The sequence below is a fragment of the Stegostoma tigrinum genome, chromosome 27 (assembly GCF_030684315.1).
Source record: "Stegostoma tigrinum isolate sSteTig4 chromosome 27, sSteTig4.hap1, whole genome shotgun sequence".
Taxonomy (NCBI): domain Eukaryota; kingdom Metazoa; phylum Chordata; class Chondrichthyes; order Orectolobiformes; family Stegostomatidae; genus Stegostoma; species Stegostoma tigrinum.
This window is the reverse complement of record NC_081380.1, coordinates 25211643-25231295: the sequence shown is the minus strand read 5'-3', so window position 1 is coordinate 25231295 and position 19653 is coordinate 25211643. Positions and strand designations below refer to the sequence as shown.

The 19653-nt window shown below is 40.6% G+C and overlaps 1 protein-coding gene across 6 annotated transcripts in view; it reads right to left on the bottom strand.

The window, feature by feature from the left end:
• The window catches only part of pitpnm3 (PITPNM family member 3), a 624224-nt gene that overhangs the window by 94333 nt on the left and 510238 nt on the right, over window positions 1-19653 (bottom strand). For all 6 annotated transcript variants that reach the window (XM_048557117.2, XM_048557116.2, XM_048557121.2 and 3 more), the window contains 2 exons: window positions 16511-16683; window positions 14947-15117 (listed from right to left, as the gene is read on the bottom strand). In XM_048557117.2, coding sequence (XP_048413074.1) covers window positions 14947-15117; window positions 16511-16683 — 344 coding nt within the window. The remainder of the gene's footprint in view (window positions 1-14946; window positions 15118-16510; window positions 16684-19653) is intronic.

Here is a 19653-nt window from a genome sequence, read left to right as displayed (position 1 = left end):
ACTCATCCCCTTCTAGTTCCCTAGAAGCCAGTCCCTTTTGAACAGGTCTCTTCTGCCCATCAAGAGATCCCAATGATCCAAAAATCTAAATCCCTGCCCTCTGCACCATCTCTTCAGCCACTGTTTCATCTGCCCTATCTTCCTATTCCTCCTCACACTAGCAGATGGCAACGGAAGTAATCCAGAGATTACTGCATTTGAGGCGCTGTTCTTAATCTTCCTGCCTAACTCTCTATATTCACTCTGCAAAACCAGGAGTTGTTATTTGCGAAATTACCAACAAGAGCCTCCTCTTTTCGAATCATTATGAACCTAATCACAAGTCGGGTGGAGCCAAGCAAATGGAGACATAAGAATGTCAGATAGTTTCTGGTATAATATGACATTTGGATACACAGCCCAAAGATCATGAAGCAGGAATTTTTTTTTTATTCCACTGGCATCAGATCAGTCACAAAATAAAGAGAAAAACAGTGTAAATAAAGAGGGCAGAGATAATAGGAACTGCAGATGCTGGAGAATCCAAGATAATAAAATGTGAGGCTGGATGAACACAGCAGGCCAAGCAGCATCTCAGGAGCACAAAAGCTGACGTTTCGGGCCTGGACCCTTCATCAGAGAGAGGGATGGGGAGAGGGAACTGGAATAAATAGGGAGAGAGGGGGAGGCGGACCGAAGATGGAGAGTAAAGAAGATAGGTGGAGAGAGTATAGGTGGGGAGGTAGGGAGGGGATAGGTCAGTCCAGGGAAGACGGACAGGTCAAGGAGGTGGGATGAGGTTAGTAGGTAGATGGGCGTGCGGCTTGGGGTGGGAGGAAGGGATGGGTGAGAGGAAGAACCGGTTAGGGAGGCAGAGACAGGTTGGACTGGTTTTGGGATGCAGTGGGTGGGGGGGAAGAGCTGGGCTGGTTGTGTGGTGCAGTGGGGGGAGGGGACGAACTGGGCTGGTTTAGGGATGCAGTAGGGGAAGGGGAGATTTTGAAACTGGTGAAGTCCACATTGATACCATATGGCTACAGGGTTCCCAGGCGGAATATGAGTTGCTGTTCCTGCAACCTTCGCCACCCTCCGGAGGCTTGGAGACCGCTTTGCAGAACACCTCCGCTCAGTTCGCAACAAACAACTGCACCTCCCAGTCGCAAACCATTTCCACTCCCCCTCCCATTCTCTAGATGACATGTCCATCATGGGCTTCCTGCACTGCCACAATGATGCCACCCGAAGGTTGCAGGAACAGCAACTCATATTCCGCCTGGGAACCCTGCAGCCTAATGGTATCAATGTGGACTTCACCAGTTTCAAAATCTCCCCTTCCCCTACTGCATCCCTAAACCAGCCCAGTTCATCCCCTCCCCCCACTGCACCACACAACCAGCCCAGCTCTTCCCCTCCCCCCGCCACCCACTGCATCCCAAAACCAGTCCAACCTGTCTCTGCCTCCCTAACCGGTTCTTCCTCTCACCCATCCCTTCCTCCCACCCCAAGCCGCACCCCCATCTACCTACTAACCTCATCCCACCTCCTTGACCTGTCCGTCTTCCCTGGACTGACCTATCCCCTCCCTACCTCCCCACCTATACTCTCTCCACCTATCTTCTTTACTCTCCATCTTCGGTCCGCCTCCCCCTCTCTCCCTATTTATTCCAGTTCCCTCTCCCCAACCCCTCTCTGATGAAGGGTCCAGGCCCGAAACGCCAGCTTTTGTGCTCCTGAGATGCTGCTTGGCCTGCTGTGTTCATCCAGCCTCACATTTTATTATCTTAAATAAAGAGGGCATGGTATTTACATGGCATTAAGCCTGTGGTTCACATCTTGTTAAGGAAATCCTTGTCTGGCTGATTCTTCTTCATGTGAGGCCTGCTTACAAAAAAGAAACACTTTCATCCAAACATGGTGCATGCAACTGCTCCAGGTACGCTGCTCGGTGCCCTCCCTCATTCACTGTTGCCATGTGCTGCTGGGATGCAGCATTGTACTTTTACAAGCTTTCACCCTTCCCACTTTTTAAATGTGATGTGTTCTGGTTTTCAGTTGAGATTTAATTCAGTTTTTGCAGCAACTTACTTTCCAGGCATGAAAGCCAAGAGATCTCTCACATAACTACAGCACACGAGCAAGGATTATATCATTTTCACAATTTACACCTGACTGATCTACTTCAAGACGGTACTTAATTACCTGGATCGTTTGCACCAAGCTCAATGATATCCACTGAAACCTCATTTAGCTCATAATAGCTGTGCCCCAATGCTAAAGACTGGGAATGGTAGTTCTGAGTTATTGATCCAAAAACATTATTTCTGATATTGTACAGGAATCTGTTTTTATGCATCTTATATATTTTAAAAAACTACTCATCATTTCTTCCAATGCTTTCTCATGACACTTTAATGTGTTTCATCAAGAATAACAAAAACTGCATAATCACCTTTCTTAAACTTATATTGAATGCACATAAATGATGGCTTCAATTTTTTTTTACAGAATCAGAGAGATTAAGTGAGATTCAGAAAAGACAGATAAAGGTTCTGTAGAGGGGTTGCTGGATCCAAAATGTGAACTGATTTCACTCCACGGATGCTGCCAGAGCTGCTGATATTTTCCAGCAATTTCTGTTTTTGTCTTAAGACAGATAAGGTTTTGTATTGGAACATACTGGAGAGATTTTCATCAACAGTAAACTGCGAGAGTAGATAACAAGGTGTGGAGCTGGATGAATACAGCAGGCCAGTTGCCATGAAGGGTCTAGGCCCGAAATGTCAGTTTTCCTGCTCCTAAGATGCTGCTTGGCCTGCTGTGTTCATCCAGCTCCACACTTTGTTATCTCGGATTCTCCAGCATCTGCAGTTCCCATTATCTCTGCTATAGTAGATGCCTGCTTAAGTACCAAGATAATTTTGGTAAAAGTCAGATTAAGGTTGATCCCATCCAAAGTATTATGAAAATAATGTTTTTTGACAGTAAATCAGCCTTGATTATGATAACCTACAGTAAATAGCAGCACCGCTAATGAAAATAACAGCTCCACTATTTTTCATCTATGATACCTGACAACAGTAACTGTGTTGATAACAATCCCTTTCTAATAATGAGTTATTATGGTGCAGTAATAGGATGACAGTTAACAATAACAAAACACTGCATGAAACCTAAATGTTTTACAACTAATTATCATCAAGCATCCCTATGTTTCATAAACCTGTGTATGTGCATCAGTTAACTAACCACAAAGACACCCTGTAACACAGCAATGGCCATTAAAACTGGTGAACAGCAATAACCTGCTTTTTGTACTGAAGTGTGAACAATGTCTCTGTTTCCTCAAATATAATGTCATCGATCTGAAATGTTAACTCGTTTTCTCTCTCCATAGCTGCTGCTATTTTTAGTCCATTTTCACTCCTTTCTCCTACATTATTGAAGCCCATGGTTTATTTTAAAGAATTGTTGTGTCTTCTCCATTTTTAAACATACAGATGTTCAATCTGTTCAGCAGATTCTTTTCCTGAAGACTGATGTTCACAATCTTACCAAGCATTTTTTTTTTCATTATTCATTCACAGATGAGAGCATTGTCAGCTAGACCAATCACATTGCTGTGGGTCAGGAGTCACATGTAGTCCAGACCAGGTAAGGGATGGCAGTTCCTTCCTGAAAGGGAGTGAACCAGATGGGTTTTTCTGACAATCAACAATGGCTTCATGGCCATCATTAACTTCTTAATTTCTGATTTTTATTGAATTCAAATTCCACCAACAGTCGTGGTGTCCCCAGAACATTACCTGGGTCTCTCGATTAACAGTTCAGTGATAACACCACTGTGCCATTGCCTCCCCGAATTTTCCATTATCCAGAGTTTGAAAATGGAAATACTGGATATAGCTGCAATATCAATGCATTGCAAATAAGACTCACTTCTGAAAACATCTAACTAGTCAAATAACGAGTCTAAAATAAAAACATTAATCCACCTGTGCAGTGAAAAATATTTATAAATGAACCAAAGAAATAATGGGAAAGTACAGTCTACATACTCTTGTGTCCATTGTAATGGTGAAAATTTGAAAATATTTCAAGAAATGGAATTACTTTTTCTAATAGAAATATTTCATGTAATGTTGACAGAACAAACTCTGAGACAACAACTGAAAATAGCAGGCAGGAGATCCAATAAAATTTTTCATGATGCACAGTGACATTGACCATCAAACATCCTCCTTCACATCAAAGCATTCCCAGGGGCTTCATACAATGGCTTATGTTTTGTTGCAGTGCAGCACCTATTATGATTTTGAAAAAAGGGCCAGCTGAAGCAAGGAAATTACCGCAATTTTTCCTCATCTTGGTATGGAGTTGAAATTAAAAATGCATTAACAGTAATGATGGCTTTATCGCACAGTACAACGGCAGGCACAAATTAAGTGTGGCTTGGTATGAAATTGAGGAATACTTTGCCTTTTATCCAGTTTGAAAGCCACCAACCAATGTTGAAATGACCCCGATTCTATGAAATTGTCTTGGGCATTTCACTGGAATGTTTGTCTTTCTGCCTGCTACCTGCCACTACCCCCAACCACAACCCCACCCCACTTCCTCAGCTAAAGTTTTGTTTGGACTTTTCCCAACATTAAATCTCAGGCCGTTCTGACAATATATCAGTACTAGAGATAACATAGGTATAGAGCAGGATGAACACAGCAGGCCAAGCAGCATCATAGCAGCAGGAGAGCTGACGTTTTGAGCCTGGGCCCTTCTTCAGAAATATACCAGTACTGCTATGTTTATATTATTCTCCATGACACAAACCTTATTATTTTTATCTCTATCCTTAAACCACTGGAGGTGAAGTTTACTGATTTAAGTTAATGGAGACAAACCTTGATTAAATGCTATCAGATGTGCCAGCATGCACTGGAGGCTTGTTGTGAGGTTCACTGATTGTTTTAACCTTATACATTTCAAAGTGGAATCATTCATCCTTAACTAGCTAGATTAACTGGGTATGAATTGGTGACACAGACCCATAAGGAAATATTTCAGTTTAAGATCATGTTGCCTCTGTGTTATGATCCACCTGAAGGTAGCTCTTACCATTTCAGTACATTTAATGATGGGATGCAAAGATGCTTTGACTGTCAGCAAGAAAGTATTCCACAGTGAGGGTTGAACGGCTGGATAATCCAAGACCCAAACTTCAGCAATGGACTGTTCACATTCCCAGACCTGATCTTAGAAGTAACAAGAAGGCTGTGACCCTGAATAACATCAGCAACTTCACAGCAAGATGATAATCTATTTAAATTCTTCTTCCCACTACTATTTTGTCTCCTCTTGTCCTGGGGGTTTCACAGCACCAATGGCAGAGTCCATAAAGAGAACAAGATTGAGGACAATTGACAATAGAACCAGACAAGAGAAAAGAGACACATCTATACAGATGGTTGTTTATGATGTTGAACAAATTGTCTGAAAGATTCGTGAAAGATTAATGGAAGCTATTAGTTGTAAATGTATTGCTTAAGTATATACAATGGTGAATATTTACCCCACATGTTAATTCGAATATGTGCAAAATTAAACAAGTTGTTGGGTAGGAGGGGCATGCATGCAACATGTAATTCTGAATAAATGTTTATAAACATATCGAAAGGTTGGGTCCACTTCCATCTTTTGCAAACTGGCTGTTTGGAATAAATCATGGCGGCAGAGAATGTTTACTTTATAGGTCGGAAACGAAGAATCTTTTTTAAGTCGAAAACTGTTTTCTCATTGGTCATTCACGAAAATGCAGGAAAAGAATGTAAATTTTTGGACTATTATTTTTCACCTAATGTCCCAAGAGTCTGTATCACATGAATACTGAAAGACTATAAGACACAGGAGCAGAAATTAAACCATTCAGCCCATCGAGTCTACTCTGCCATTCAGTCATAGCTGATAAGTTTCTCAACCCCATTCTCCTGCATTATCCAAGTAACCCTTGATCCCCTTGACAATCAAGAATCTATCTATCTCCATCTTAAACATACTTAATGACCGGCATCCACTGCCTGCTGTGGCAATGAATTCCATAGATTCACCATTCTCTGACAAAAGAAGTTTCTCCTTATCTCCGTTTGAACAGGTTGACCCTTTACTCTAAGGCCATTCCCTGGGGTCCCAACCTGTCCTACCAATGGAGACATCTTCCCAACATCCACTCTGTCCAGGCCATTTAGTATTCCTTAAGTTTCAATTACAGCACCGCTCATCCTTCCAAACTCCACTGAGTACAGACCCAGAATCCTCAAATGTTCCTCATATTTTAAGCTTTTCATTCCTGGGACCATTCTCGTGAAACTCTTCTGAACCTGCTCCAGTGCCAGTACATCTTTCCTGTGATAATGGGGCCCAAAACTGTGCATAACATTCCAAATCTGGCCTGACCAGAGCCTTACTGAGCTTCAGATGTACATCTCTGCTTTTACATTCAAGTCCTCTCAAAACAAATGCCAAAGTTGCATTCAAAGAGAGAAGTGGATGTGTCATTATGGGTTACATCTCACCAGAGGGGAAATGAGCTATAACCCTGAAGTTATTTTGTCCTACAAGAAGCAAAATGAGCAATAAGCTACTTGATTAGATGAATTTCCATCAGTTTGAAAGGTTTGAGGACCACAACTGGTATTCAAGTCGAAATGATTGGATCAGGTGTATCTTGAAAAGTAGCAATCACTTTCTTCAAAGCTCGTGAAAAAATATGGGACATCCTCAGTGACTCAAAGAATAGAATATTCAATGATTGCCAGATATCTAAATAGTTCAGGTCAAGGACTCACATATTAATACAGTGGAATGATAAGTTGTGGACAGAATGAGGGTGAATACACTTTTAGCAGATATGGTTGTTTCAGGAGAAAACAGAATTCGCACAGCAATAATTGGGAATGAGTCTCAGGAATGCCAAAGGAACAGTTAAGTGGGACTTCAAGTATTACTTGAAATTTCATTCTGAGATAAATTAGTCAATGCAGAGAGATAGGGTTCTCAATGTTACACAATCAATTCTGAGGAAGAGGGAGAAGATACTGACAGATCAAAAAAAAATCCATGTTGTCATGAATTTAAGTTCTGTGGTGCATGTATTAGTCTTGGACAGCTTTAGCTGTGTGAGAGTGGTTGCATTTCAACTAGGCCTTGTACGTGGAACTGATAACGAATAAAGATCATATTTTAAACAAAGTAAGAGTTGACATAAAACTAATGAGTATCAAAATATTGCTTGTAGTTTAGGTGATTACTATTCACTGACGCCACTAAAAATGTTTGCAATTCCAGGAAAGGTAACTGGAATAGGCTGGTGTTTCAAGATTGATATAGTCTCGAGTGACGCTTTTTCCTGCAGTGCTACACCTGCCCCCACACCTCCTCCCTCACCCCCATCTCAGGCCCAAGAAGACTTTCCACATCAAGCAGATGTTCACCTGCACATCTGCCAATGTGGTATACAGCATCTGCTGTAACCGCTGCGGACTCCTCTACATCGGGGAAACCAAGCAGCGGCTTGGGGAGCGCTTTGCAGAACAATAGATAACTGCACCTCCCAGTCGCGAACCATTTCAACTCACACTTCCATTCCTTAGATGACATGTCCGTCCTAGGCCTCCTGCAGTGCCACAATGATGCCACCTGAAGGTTGCAGGAACTGCAACTCATATTCTGCTTGGGAACCCGGCAGTCCTATGGTATCAATGCAGACTTCACAAGCTTCAAAATCTCCCGCTCCCCCACTGTATCCCAAAACCAGCCCAGCTTGTCCCCACCTCCCTAACCTGTTCTTCCTCTCACCTATCCCCTCCTCCCACCTCAAGCCACACCTCCATGTCTTACACTCTAAACTCATCCTGGCCGCTTGACCAGTCCGTCCTCCCCAGGCTGACCTATCACCTCCCTACCTCCCCACCTACACTCGACTCTACTGGCTCCATCCCTGCCCCTTTAACTAGTCTGTCTCATCTCCACCTATCTTCTCCTCTATCCATCCTCAATCTCCCTCCTCCTCTCTCCCTATTTGTTTCAGAAACCTCTCCCCACACCCCTTTTCCAATGAAGGCTTTAAGCCCGAAACTTCAGCTTTTGTGCTCCTAAGATGCTGCTTGGCCTGCTGTGTTCATCCAGCTCCACACTTGGTTATCTTGGGTCCTCCAGCATCTGCAGTTCCCATTATCTCTTACCAGAAGTGCAGTCTTGCAGTTGAAATGTGAAACTGCTGCTTTTTTTGGTTAGATGGACAGGGAAACCCAATTGATTCTGGGGAAAAAAAAGTCTTGATGTTGTCCAAAAGTATGCCCCCTCCAACAATCATAACAGTTATTCATCTTACTGCTGTTCATGCAGGATGGCTGCAGTGCTTTGCAACAGCAGCTAAATTTCAAAAGGAGGATTGTCATAAAAGAGGAAAACAAGGAGATTTTGTTGGATTGAAGTTGCAGAGTGTGGCACAATGAAGGAATCAATGTTGGCAGCAAACCCCAAAAAGAGAGTTTCACTGATTATTGAAGAGGTTCGACTCCAGGGAATTCACATTATTTTTCTTTCAGAAGAATGCTGTGGAAGATAGAAATCTGAAGTGAAAACAGAAAGTGTTGCAACTACTCACAGGTCAGACAGCATCTGCGGACCTGTTCATTATTTCTAGCTTTCTTCTGTTTTGGAGGTCAGATGATATGAGAAGGCATTGGTGGTAGCAGACTAGTAAAGACTGGCATGTTGCTGGATGTTTAGACTGAGATCCCTATGTTAATCAAGGCAGCAAAAGGTCTTCAGAAATTTACAAGGGATTTGTTGAAAGTTCACAGTTTAGCGCAAACAATGGTTTCCTCCCTTCCCCTCTGGACCCTTGCCTTGTCCAGAACCGAACTCACCACTGGGCAAGAACCCAGTTCAGATTTGTATATAAAATAAACCACCATCACATTTACATGCAACAAATGACAGATATATTCCACCAGGGCCAGCGCAAAAACCCATGTTTCTTTTATTTTAGAAATCCACCACCAAATTACACAATCACCTGTTTAATGAAATTACAAGTTTTACCTCAGAGGCAGTACAACAGTAATAGGAGAAATTTTGTAGAATGTACATCATCTCATATGATTATCTCTATACACAATGGCTATGCTACCTTTCTAGGCTCATTGTAGAAAATATCATTCTTTTGGCAAACAGGATCCCATATTCCCTGAGATGCTGCTTGGCCTGCTGTGTTCGTCCAGCTCTACGCTTTGTTATCCCATATTCAATGCCTTCACCACAATTAGTCTTTCTGCAACTAAAGTACATTTTGCAACCCATTTTGTGAATTAGCCTTCCAAGCTAAAGAGTGGCATTTCCCATTTTTACTCAAAAGAGAGATGAAACCACGTGCACTACTCATCAGGAAGATCAACACATGAAACATTAAACTGACAGGTTTCATGTGGTCATCAGAGGTAAAAACTTTAGAACTATTTCTCCAGATTTTATTGCTAAAGATTGTTTTCACTACAAAACATTCTTGACTTTAGGATGTTTCACTGTAGTATTAAACTTCAACACATCCAAGATAGCATTTGGCCCAGTTTAAGCTTTGCAATTGCTCAATCTCTTCTTTTGATATAACATCTTTTTCTGTGAGAATCAAATATGATTAACTGGGATGAGAATAGCACTCTGTAAATAGATTTGTTGATTAAAGTTTTCCTGTCCTATTCTGCTTAATATCTAAATCAATATATTCATAAAATCCCACATGCCTAACTCTTATGCTCTGAATATTACATTTCTCAAATTCTGTAGTTTCACCCAAAGAAGTCATTAATAATTATCATGGAGATGGCTCAAACATTTCCTTTTAAAATGCCAATAAAATATCAGGGGTGGCTGCTTTTAGTTGAACATAACATATTTTCAACAAAACAAACCTTATTGAAAAATATATCCTTGAAGACTTATTCAGACCTTGGGTGTGTTTGTTTATTTTTCATGGACCTCCTTCTGTGCCTGTTTCTCATCTGACTGCTTTTAGAACATGTATTTCGAAAAAGTCTCACCCTTGTTTAATTCTATCAACCATTCTGAATCTGAAATTTTTAAATTAATTCTGATTAATTATGAGGAATAAACCTTAATAGTCTGATTGTAATGTTCGATAAATATTGTTTTATCATCATGATCTATTTTACTGCCTGACAATCCTTTCTTTATTAATACTTCAAACCTCTTGAATTGAACTCTACCTCAGATTGTCTTATACATTTGTTTCAGTGATTTCTGAATCTTCTCCACGACCTCAACCTTGATTTTTTTTTAAAAAAAAACTACCTCCCTGCAAGTAAAGCATTCAATGTGCAGGAAAGAGAAAGAGAACTAATGGTATGACCTTCTGGTGCTGGAAGACTTTGCACACTTTGGCGTTTTGGGACTCTTCTTATTTTGATAGTAACTAAATGCTTCATACACTTTTTGGTAATGCTTTGCACGAAATGGCTGGGACAGGGTTATTGTCGACTTGCAGTTCAGTTAATCAAGCTAGATTTTTCTGTACCATTTCATCAGTCACCTTATGATTCCTTTCTCAAAGTTCATTGCTGAGCAGAGGTATTTATGAGCATGAGTTGCATGCTGTCACAAATGTCAATGAACCCATTATTGGCACGTTTCCCTCCATTATCAGTGAAGAAACTTTGCTGGTGCCCCAGTTGTGATCCCCGTTCCATTTCTCCATAATTTACTCTGTAATTACCATGTTGTTCTTACTAAGTATTATCATAGGTTAATTATGGCCATCAGGTCTACAATCTTGACAAACCTGCCTACAGTTTAGTTTGTCTACCAGCCTACTGCAGTTACCTTACATGGAGTTGCAAACATTTTTAGTGGCGTAAGTGAGTATTACTCAACTAAACTGTGGCAGGTTTGTCAAGATTGATGTAGTCTCGAGTGAGAACTAAGGACCCACTTCCCGCCATGGACAGGACCAATGTCATCTACAAGATTCCCTGCAGAGACTGTGAGAAACACTACATCAGACAAATAGGAAGGAAACTAACAACAAGAGTACACGAGCACCAACTGGCTACAAAAAGACACGACCAATACTCACTCATCTCAATCCACATGGACAAAGAGAACCACCAGTTTGACTGGGACAGGTTAGGCACAGACAAGCATGAGAATTCTTGGAAGCATGAGACTCCACGAAGAAAGCTATTAATTAACACATTGACCTCAAGCCCATAAACATTCCATTACGAAGGAAAACTGGAAGTGAGGCAATCCATCTCAACGGACCCCAGAGTTTAAAAACCAGGCGGGAAAATACACCGACGCTTCATCGGAGGCTGCACTGAGGATATTACCCAGCACAGTAACGAAACATGTGCGAAACAAGAAACCAGCTTGGCGAGCCAACCAACCTCAACAACCTCAATACCCAAGGTGCTATATTAACCCAAAAAGACACAAATGAAACTTGAAAGGGCCATGATAAAGCAATTATTCACAGAAAGTCTGTGGATGTACAGTTTATCCAGTTAAAACTTTATTCCATCCAATGAAGAAAACCTGATGTCTCTCATTAGAGTGTTAGGCAAGTATTAATTACATTAGGTCAAGAATCAGAGAGAAAATGAAGAAATTGCCTTGAAGTTACAGAAGAGATTTACTCATTCAATGCATCAAAAATTCAAAGATCTGTTAAAAGCTGGTGTGATAGATGAAGAATGTAAAAGGCTCATAGAAAAGAATAGTGAGTAGTGTGAGCGCTGTAAATATTATCATAAGATAGCCTCATGGCCTATTGGCGTGAGACTTCAACTATTCAGTTGCCATGGATCTAGCAGTGTACAAAAAAGACTTAATGTTTTCATTCTGCATTTTGTAGACCTGATGGCCATAATTAACCTATGATAATACTTAGTAAGAACAACATGGTAATTACAGAGTAAATTATGGAGAAATGGAACGGGGATCACAACTGGGGCACCAGCAAAGTTTCTTCACTGATAATGGAGGGAAACGTGCCAATAATGGGTTCATTGACATTTGTGACAGCATGCAACTCATGCTCATAAATACCTCTGCTCAGCAATGAACTTTGAGAAAGGAATCATAAGGTGACTGATGAAATGGTACAGAAAAATCTAGCTTGATTAACTGAACTGCAAGTCGACAATAACCCTGTCCCAGCCATTTCGTGCAAAGCATTACCAAAAAGTGTATGAAGCATTTAGTTACTATCAAAATAAGAAGAGTCCCAAAACGCCAAAGTGTGCAAAGTCTTCCAGCACCAGAAGGTCATACCATTAGTTCTCTTTCTCTTTCCTGCACATTGAATGCTTTACTTGCAGGGAGGTAGTTTTTTTTTAAAAAAAAATCAAGGTTGAGGTCGTGGAGAAGATTCAGAAATCACTGAAACAAATGTATAAGACAATCTGAGGTAGAGTTCAATTCAAGAGGTTTGAAGTATTAATAAAGAAAGGATTGTCAGGCAGTAAAATAGATCATGATGATAAAACAATATTTATCGAACATTACAATCAGACTATTAAGGTTTATTCCTCATAATTAATCAGAATTAATTTAAAAATTTCAGATTCAGAATGGTTGATAGAATTAAACAAGGGTGAGACTTTTTCGAAATACATGTTCTAAAAGCAGTCAGATGAGAAACAGGCACAGAAGGAGGTCCATGAAAAATAAACAAACACACCCAAGGTCTGAATAAGTCTTCAAGGATATATTTTTCAATAAGGTTTGTTTTGTTGAAAATATGTTATGTTCAACTAAAAGCAGCCACCCCTGATATTTTATTGGCATTTTAAAAGGAAATGTTTGAGCCATCTCCATGATAATTATTAATGACTTCTTTGGGTGAAACTACAGAATTTGAGAAATGTAATATTCAGAGCATAAGAGTTAGGCATGTGGGATTTTATGAATATATTGATTTAGATATTAAGCAGAATAGGACAGGAAAACTTTAATCAACAAATCTATTTACAGAGTGCTATTCTCATCCCAGTTAATCATATTTGATTCTCACAGAAAAAGATGTTATATCAAAAGAAGAGATTGAGCAATTGCAAAGCTTAAACTGGGCCAAATGCTATCTTGGATGTGTTGAAGTTTAATACTACAGTGAAACATCCTAAAGTCAAGAATGTTTTGTAGTGAAAACAATCTTTAGCAATAAAATCTGGAGAAATAGTTCTAAAGTTTTTACCTCTGATGACCACATGAAACCTGTCAGTTTAATGTTTCATGTGTTGATCTTCCTGATGAGTAGTGCACGTGGTTTCATCTCTCTTTTGAGTAAAAATGGGAAATGCCACTCTTTAGCTTGGAAGGCTAATTCACAAAATGGGTTGCAAAATGTACTTTAGTTGCAGAAAGACTAATTGTGGTGAAGGCATTGAATATGGGATAACAAAGCGTAGAGCTGGACGAACACAGCAGGCCAAGCAGCATCTCAGGGAATATGGGATCCTGTTTGCCAAAAGAATGATATTTTCTACAATGAGCCTAGAAAGGTAGCATAGCCATTGTGTATAGAGATAATCATATGAGATGATGTACATTCTACAAAATTTCTCCTATTACTGTTGTACTGCCTCTGAGGTAAAACTTGTAATTTCATTAAACAGGTGATTGTGTAATTTGGTGGTGGATTTCTAAAATAAAAGAAACATGGGTTTTTGCGCTGGCCCTGGTGGAATATATCTGTCATTTGTTGCATGTAAATGTGATGGTGGTTTATTTTATATACAAATCTGAACTGGGTTCTTGCCCAGTGGTGAGTTCGGTTCTGGACAAGGCAAGGGTCCAGAGGGGAAGGGAGGAAACCATTGTTTGCGCTAAACTGTGAACTTTCAACAAATCCCTTGTAAATTTCTGAAGACCTTTTGCTGCCTTGATTAACATAGGGATCTCAGTCTAAACATCCAGCAACATGCCAGTCTTTACTAGTCTGCTACCACCAATGCCTTCTCATATCATCTGACCTCCAAAACAGAAGAAAGCTAGAAATAATGAACAGGTCCGCAGATGCTGTCTGACCTGTGAGTAGTTGCAACACTTTCTGTTTTCACTTCAGATTTCTATCTTCCACAGCATTCTTCTGAAAGAAAAATAATGTGAATTCCCTGGAGTCGAACCTCTTCAATAATCAGTGAAACTCTCTTTTTGGGGTTTGCTGCCAACATTGATTCCTTCATTGTGCCACACTCTGCAACTTCACTCCAACAAAATCTCCTTGTTTTCCTCTTTTATGACAATCCTCCTTTTGAAATTTAGCTGCTGTTGCAAAGCACTGCAGCCATCCTGCATGAACAGCAGTAAGATGAATAACTGTTATGATTGTTGGAGGGGGCATACTTTTGGACAACATCAAGACTTTTTTTTCCCCAGAATCAATTGGGTTTCCATGTCCATCTAACCAAAAAAAGCAGCAGTTTCACATTTCAACTGCAAAGCAGCATCACTGATAATGCAGCACTCCCTCAGTGCTGTCTGGATGTCACAGTGATCCTCCTGAGCCTGGAGAGGAGTTCAAACCCACCTGACTCAGAGATCAAAATACTTAAAAACTGAGTCAAGCTTACAATGACTTCCTGAGTGCACTAGTCTATGACCCCTTGCTAAATCTAAAATCTGTTAAGTTTATCCACAACTTTCACATATTTTGAACATTCTGAAAGACTCAGATGAACAAAAACACATTGAATATATGTTATCTCGTTGTAAAACTGCAAAAATACATTGTTTATTGAGAAACATTCTAAACAGCCTAAGTGCTCAGCATCATCTTTCTCATAAATTAAGAACATTCATTGAATCGTTTTCAATTGCTAGTGGACATGCAGGGAATCAGACTCCAAATGATTTTCCATATTCTGCTCCGTGATTATAATAAGAGCAACCTACCTAGAAGAGCAGAATTCCCATCTCCCAAAGGATATCGTTGGTACCTTGGAACAGGGAACGGAGCCACGAGGTGAAACTTTTTCTCCAGCAGCGGTTCTAACCGAGAGGCAGAGGGATCAGCTGAATGGAAGAGGCTGTACACCTGGCTGCAAGCAGGCCGCAGGTGAGACACTAATAGATGGAAAAGAGAGACATGAAAAATAAAACAGACCAAGCACAAATGGTTATTCTCCTCAGTCAAACAACGTCTTGGAACAGTTATTGGTTATGGCAATTTTTCACTTGAGCATAAATCATTTTAATGTTAATCGTTAATTTTAATGGAAAACTAAAATGAGGAAGAGTAAAAGGAATAGTCACCCAATCTTCTGTAATGGTTGCACAACATTGCAGCTGCAACACATGGAGCTTTTTTATCTATGCCCATCCCATGCACTCCAACCAGAACAACTGCCAACTTTTTCTGGTCTGTATCATTCTTTCACAGCTGACTCATTGGAGAATTCATCAAAATACCCTCATCCTGAAAACTATTGTTCGGGTGGAGAAGAATTTCCATACCCCACCCCACCATGAGGTAGTTTGCCCATCATCAGTGAAAATGACACTTTGTAATTTCCATTTTGGAAAACGTCAGCTTGCGATTTCCCAAAATGTGCTGTTGCCAGGTGAAGTGTCTGAGCCTCAGTGAGCCCAGAAAATATGATAACCTTCACAATCTTACAAATCACCAGTTGCTGAAAAGTGCAAATAACAGCAGGATATACATTAGTAATGGCATTTCTTTTATTCTGATCAAAGAGGAATATTGAGTTTGAGCTTTTTCTTACAAGAAAAGGTTTCTTGAACATTTTTTTTGCTTTCTGCAGTCTGTCTCTCCCAGAGAAGGAGTAATAAGAATCCTGCAAATAGAATGGGCCAGTTCTGAGGGTGGCGATGTGGGAGCACAGCAGTCCCAGTTCCTATTTACATTCCTCAATCTTCCCATGATGGGTTATCACCTTGTATTCCTACATTGAAATAACCAGCTAGAAGCCAGCAAACAAATCCAAGCAGATAACTTGAATCTTCCAAGCTGAGATTTATAATCATTCGCTTCTGGAGGAGAATTGAATGCCTGATAAAAGGAGATTTTGTGACATCCTAAAAGAACTGTGTCTTCAGCTTCAGGACTGGGGATAGTTTTAAATTCACACATTGACATTCTGGAGGCAAATATTTACATGCTCCAACCCCTAAAAGAAAATGAATACTTATTTAAACGCTGTTTCCAGCAACATAATTTACTTTTGCATAATTATCAGATAAATGGATACAATTATGCAAAATTAATCATTACACTAAAAAGAAGCATTGCAAACTATCAAGACAGATCCTGTACAACTCCAAATAATTAATTTAGAAATTATTTGAATAAAAACAATGACTGTGCTCCGATCTACACAGCATGCATGCTGAGCAATCATAGATTCCGCGCTGCAATTTGCACTTTTGCATGTTTCTCTCTTTGGGCCATATTTTGAAAGCTGTCTTGATCCTGACTAGAAAATTTTCAAAGACTTACCATCTACTGAAGGAAGTACTGTCCACCTCATTGCCAGAACCAAAGCCAGTGGGGAGCCAAAGAGGAAGAAGTCAGAGACATCAAAGTCAAATCGTCCTGGATTTCCATCTAATAAGTTAGTGCTACTTGTCCTTTGTAAATCAGGGTCATCATTTAATGCACTGGAGTGACTTCTGTTTAAATAAAAATAACATTATTAAAACCATTGCATTAATCTTGTAGGAAATAATTTAAGTTTAACATGCTTTAATTTAAATGCGTTATATTCATTTATAGAATGTGGCTGTCACTAGCTAAGCCAGCATTTATAGCCCATCTCTAACAGCCCAAAACTCAGGTCAACCACATTGTTATGGGTTTGGAGTCAAACATATACCAGGCCAGGTAAGGATGGCAGATTTCCTTCCCTAAAGAACATTAGCAAACCTAATGGGGTTTTACAATCAGAGATAATGGGAACTGCAGATGCTGGAGAATCCAAGATAATAAAGTGTGAAGCTGGATGAACACATCAGGCCGAGCAGCATCTCAGGAGCACAAAAGCTGATGTTTCAGGCCTAGACGTCTGATGAAGGGTCTAGGCCCGAAACGTCAGCTTTCGTGCTCCCGAGATGCTGCTTGGCCTGCTGTGTTCATCCAGCTTCACACTTTGTAAAACCCCAGATAACAATCAGTTGATGGTGGTTACATGGTTGACATTAGTTTTTTTTTATTCCAGATTTTTTTGTATTGTATTCAAATATCATCATCAGCCAAGGTGGAATGTGAACCCATGTCCTCAGGAACATTAGCCAGATGTTCTGGACTGCTAGCCAAGTGACATTATGCCATTGCCTGCCCAAAACTTCAGATCTGTATTTTTCCAAATTCTGAATTTCACCGAAACCTCTCAGTCTTTTTGAATTTTAATTGATATATTGGTAGCAAGATAATACAATGGACTTAAGTTTCACATTTTCAGACAAGGTACTTCTTTATTCAAATAGTACTCATACTAACCAATCTGCCATGGCTCACAACAGCTTCTCATGCAATATTCCACTCTTCACCTCCTTATTTATGCATCTGGACTCCAGGGTACCCACCCACAAATTAAGAGAGGTGTAAGTGTTTGCTGTTCCTGTGACCTTCCAGCATTCATACCACTTAAGCCATTTTTAAAGCATAGCTGCACATCTCTTCAGATGCTGCACATCAGGAACTGTTTTTTATACTCCATGGTCCTCAGCCATTCCCACTGAGGACCCAAATCAGAAAAGGAATCTTGTTCATAGACGAAAACCTGAAATTGCTGGTGTAGTGCAAAGGCAGTGCTATATCCTGTTGACTAGCAAAGAAGTACAGGCTACCAGACCCATTCAGTCTTGACTGAGAAAAGAGCCCAGGTGACAGACATGTCCTGGGTGAAGTGCATTGGCCCAGCAGTGCAGGAAGGCTAAATGCCTCTCTGATACCTCACACTTGCTGGACCACTACTCAGGCTAACTCTGCCACTGCATGCAACTCTCATCAAGGTACATTGCTTTCAACTCTCACTGTTACATGCAACATGTCTACTCAACAACTCTCATCCATGAGGTCTTATCTTCTTAAATAGCCTAACGTGTGATACCTGACCAATTGTTATTTGAAAATCCAAATACATTACATCACTGCTTCCCCTTTATCTATACGCTCGGTACCTCAAAGAATTCTAGTAAATGTGTCAGGCATTATTTCTTTTCAATGAAGCCAATGCCAACTCTATTTAACCATGTTATGTACCTCTAAGTGCTCTCTGCTATTACATTCTTTTTTCCAATAACATTAAGCTAATGCAGGGTTGAATGAAGGGTCAGAGATGCAAATGCTGACACCAGGTAATCACTCCGAGTTCTACGATTCTGTGTTGTTGTGTATCTCAAAGTCCACCTTGGAGGAAGCTTACCCGAAGACTGGAGGCTGAATGCCCTTGACCGCTGAAGTGTTTCCTGACTGGGTGAGAACATTCCTGTCTGGCGATTGTTGCACGGTGTCCATTCATCCGTTGTTGTAGAGTCTGCATGATTTCACCAATATATCATGCCTCGGGGCATCGTCACTTACAGCTCATAAGATAAACAACACTGGCCGAGTCACATCAGTAACTGCCGTGCACGTGGTGGGTGGTGTTCCCACATGATGGTAGGATCCATATCGAAGACCTGGCATGTCTTGCAGATGTTACCATGGCAGGGTTGTGTGCTGTTGTGGTCGATATTGTCCTGAAGGCTGAGTATTTTGCTGCAAATAATAGTCTGTTTAAGATTTATCAGTTGTTTGAAGGTGAAAAGTGGAGGTGTAGAGAAGATCTCGGCAGGATCGATGACAGTTGAAGGCTGCAAAGAACATGACATAGTCTCTCCACTCTGGAGTACTGGATGAAGAAGGATACTCTATCGGTCATATCCTCTGTCGGTCTTCTGAGGAGGTCGTTGAGGTTTATCACTGTGGCATGTCAGAACTGGCAATCGATGAATTGAGCTTCACATCCCATTCTTACGAGGGCATCCTTCAAAACCTTTAGGTGTCCGTTGCGTCCCTCCTCATCTGAGCAGAGTTGTGTATATGCAGGGCTTGTCTGAATGGGATGGCTTCTTTAACATGCTCAGAGTAGAAGCTAGACTCACCAAGCAGAGACTGATAGCCAAGTTCTGTACCCACAAAGACAGCCTCAACTGTGATCTTGGGTACATGCCATGCTACCTATGACCCCATCACACTGTTCTGTATCTATAATATCTTCCTTATTGTCTTGTTTTGACACCATCACCTTGATAAATTGTTTAGCCACTGTCTAACACTCTTTGGTGACCTGCAGGGCCTTATTATCTGACACTCCACTCACACCAGTTATATGATCTTTTCATCTCTTAGTCCTTAATCTCTCTGCCTATGAACTTGGGGTCTGTGTGCTTTTCTCTCTCACTGCACCTGACAAAGGGGCTGCACTCTGAAAGCTTATGATTTCAAATAAGCCTGCTGGACTACAACCTGGTGTCGTCTAACTTCTGATTTTGTCCACCCCAGTCCATCCCCAGCGCCTCTACATCACGATTACCATCAACACCGCTTCCAGAGAACAGCATTATCTACAGTAGTGTAAATAAATAAGCTCGCAGAAA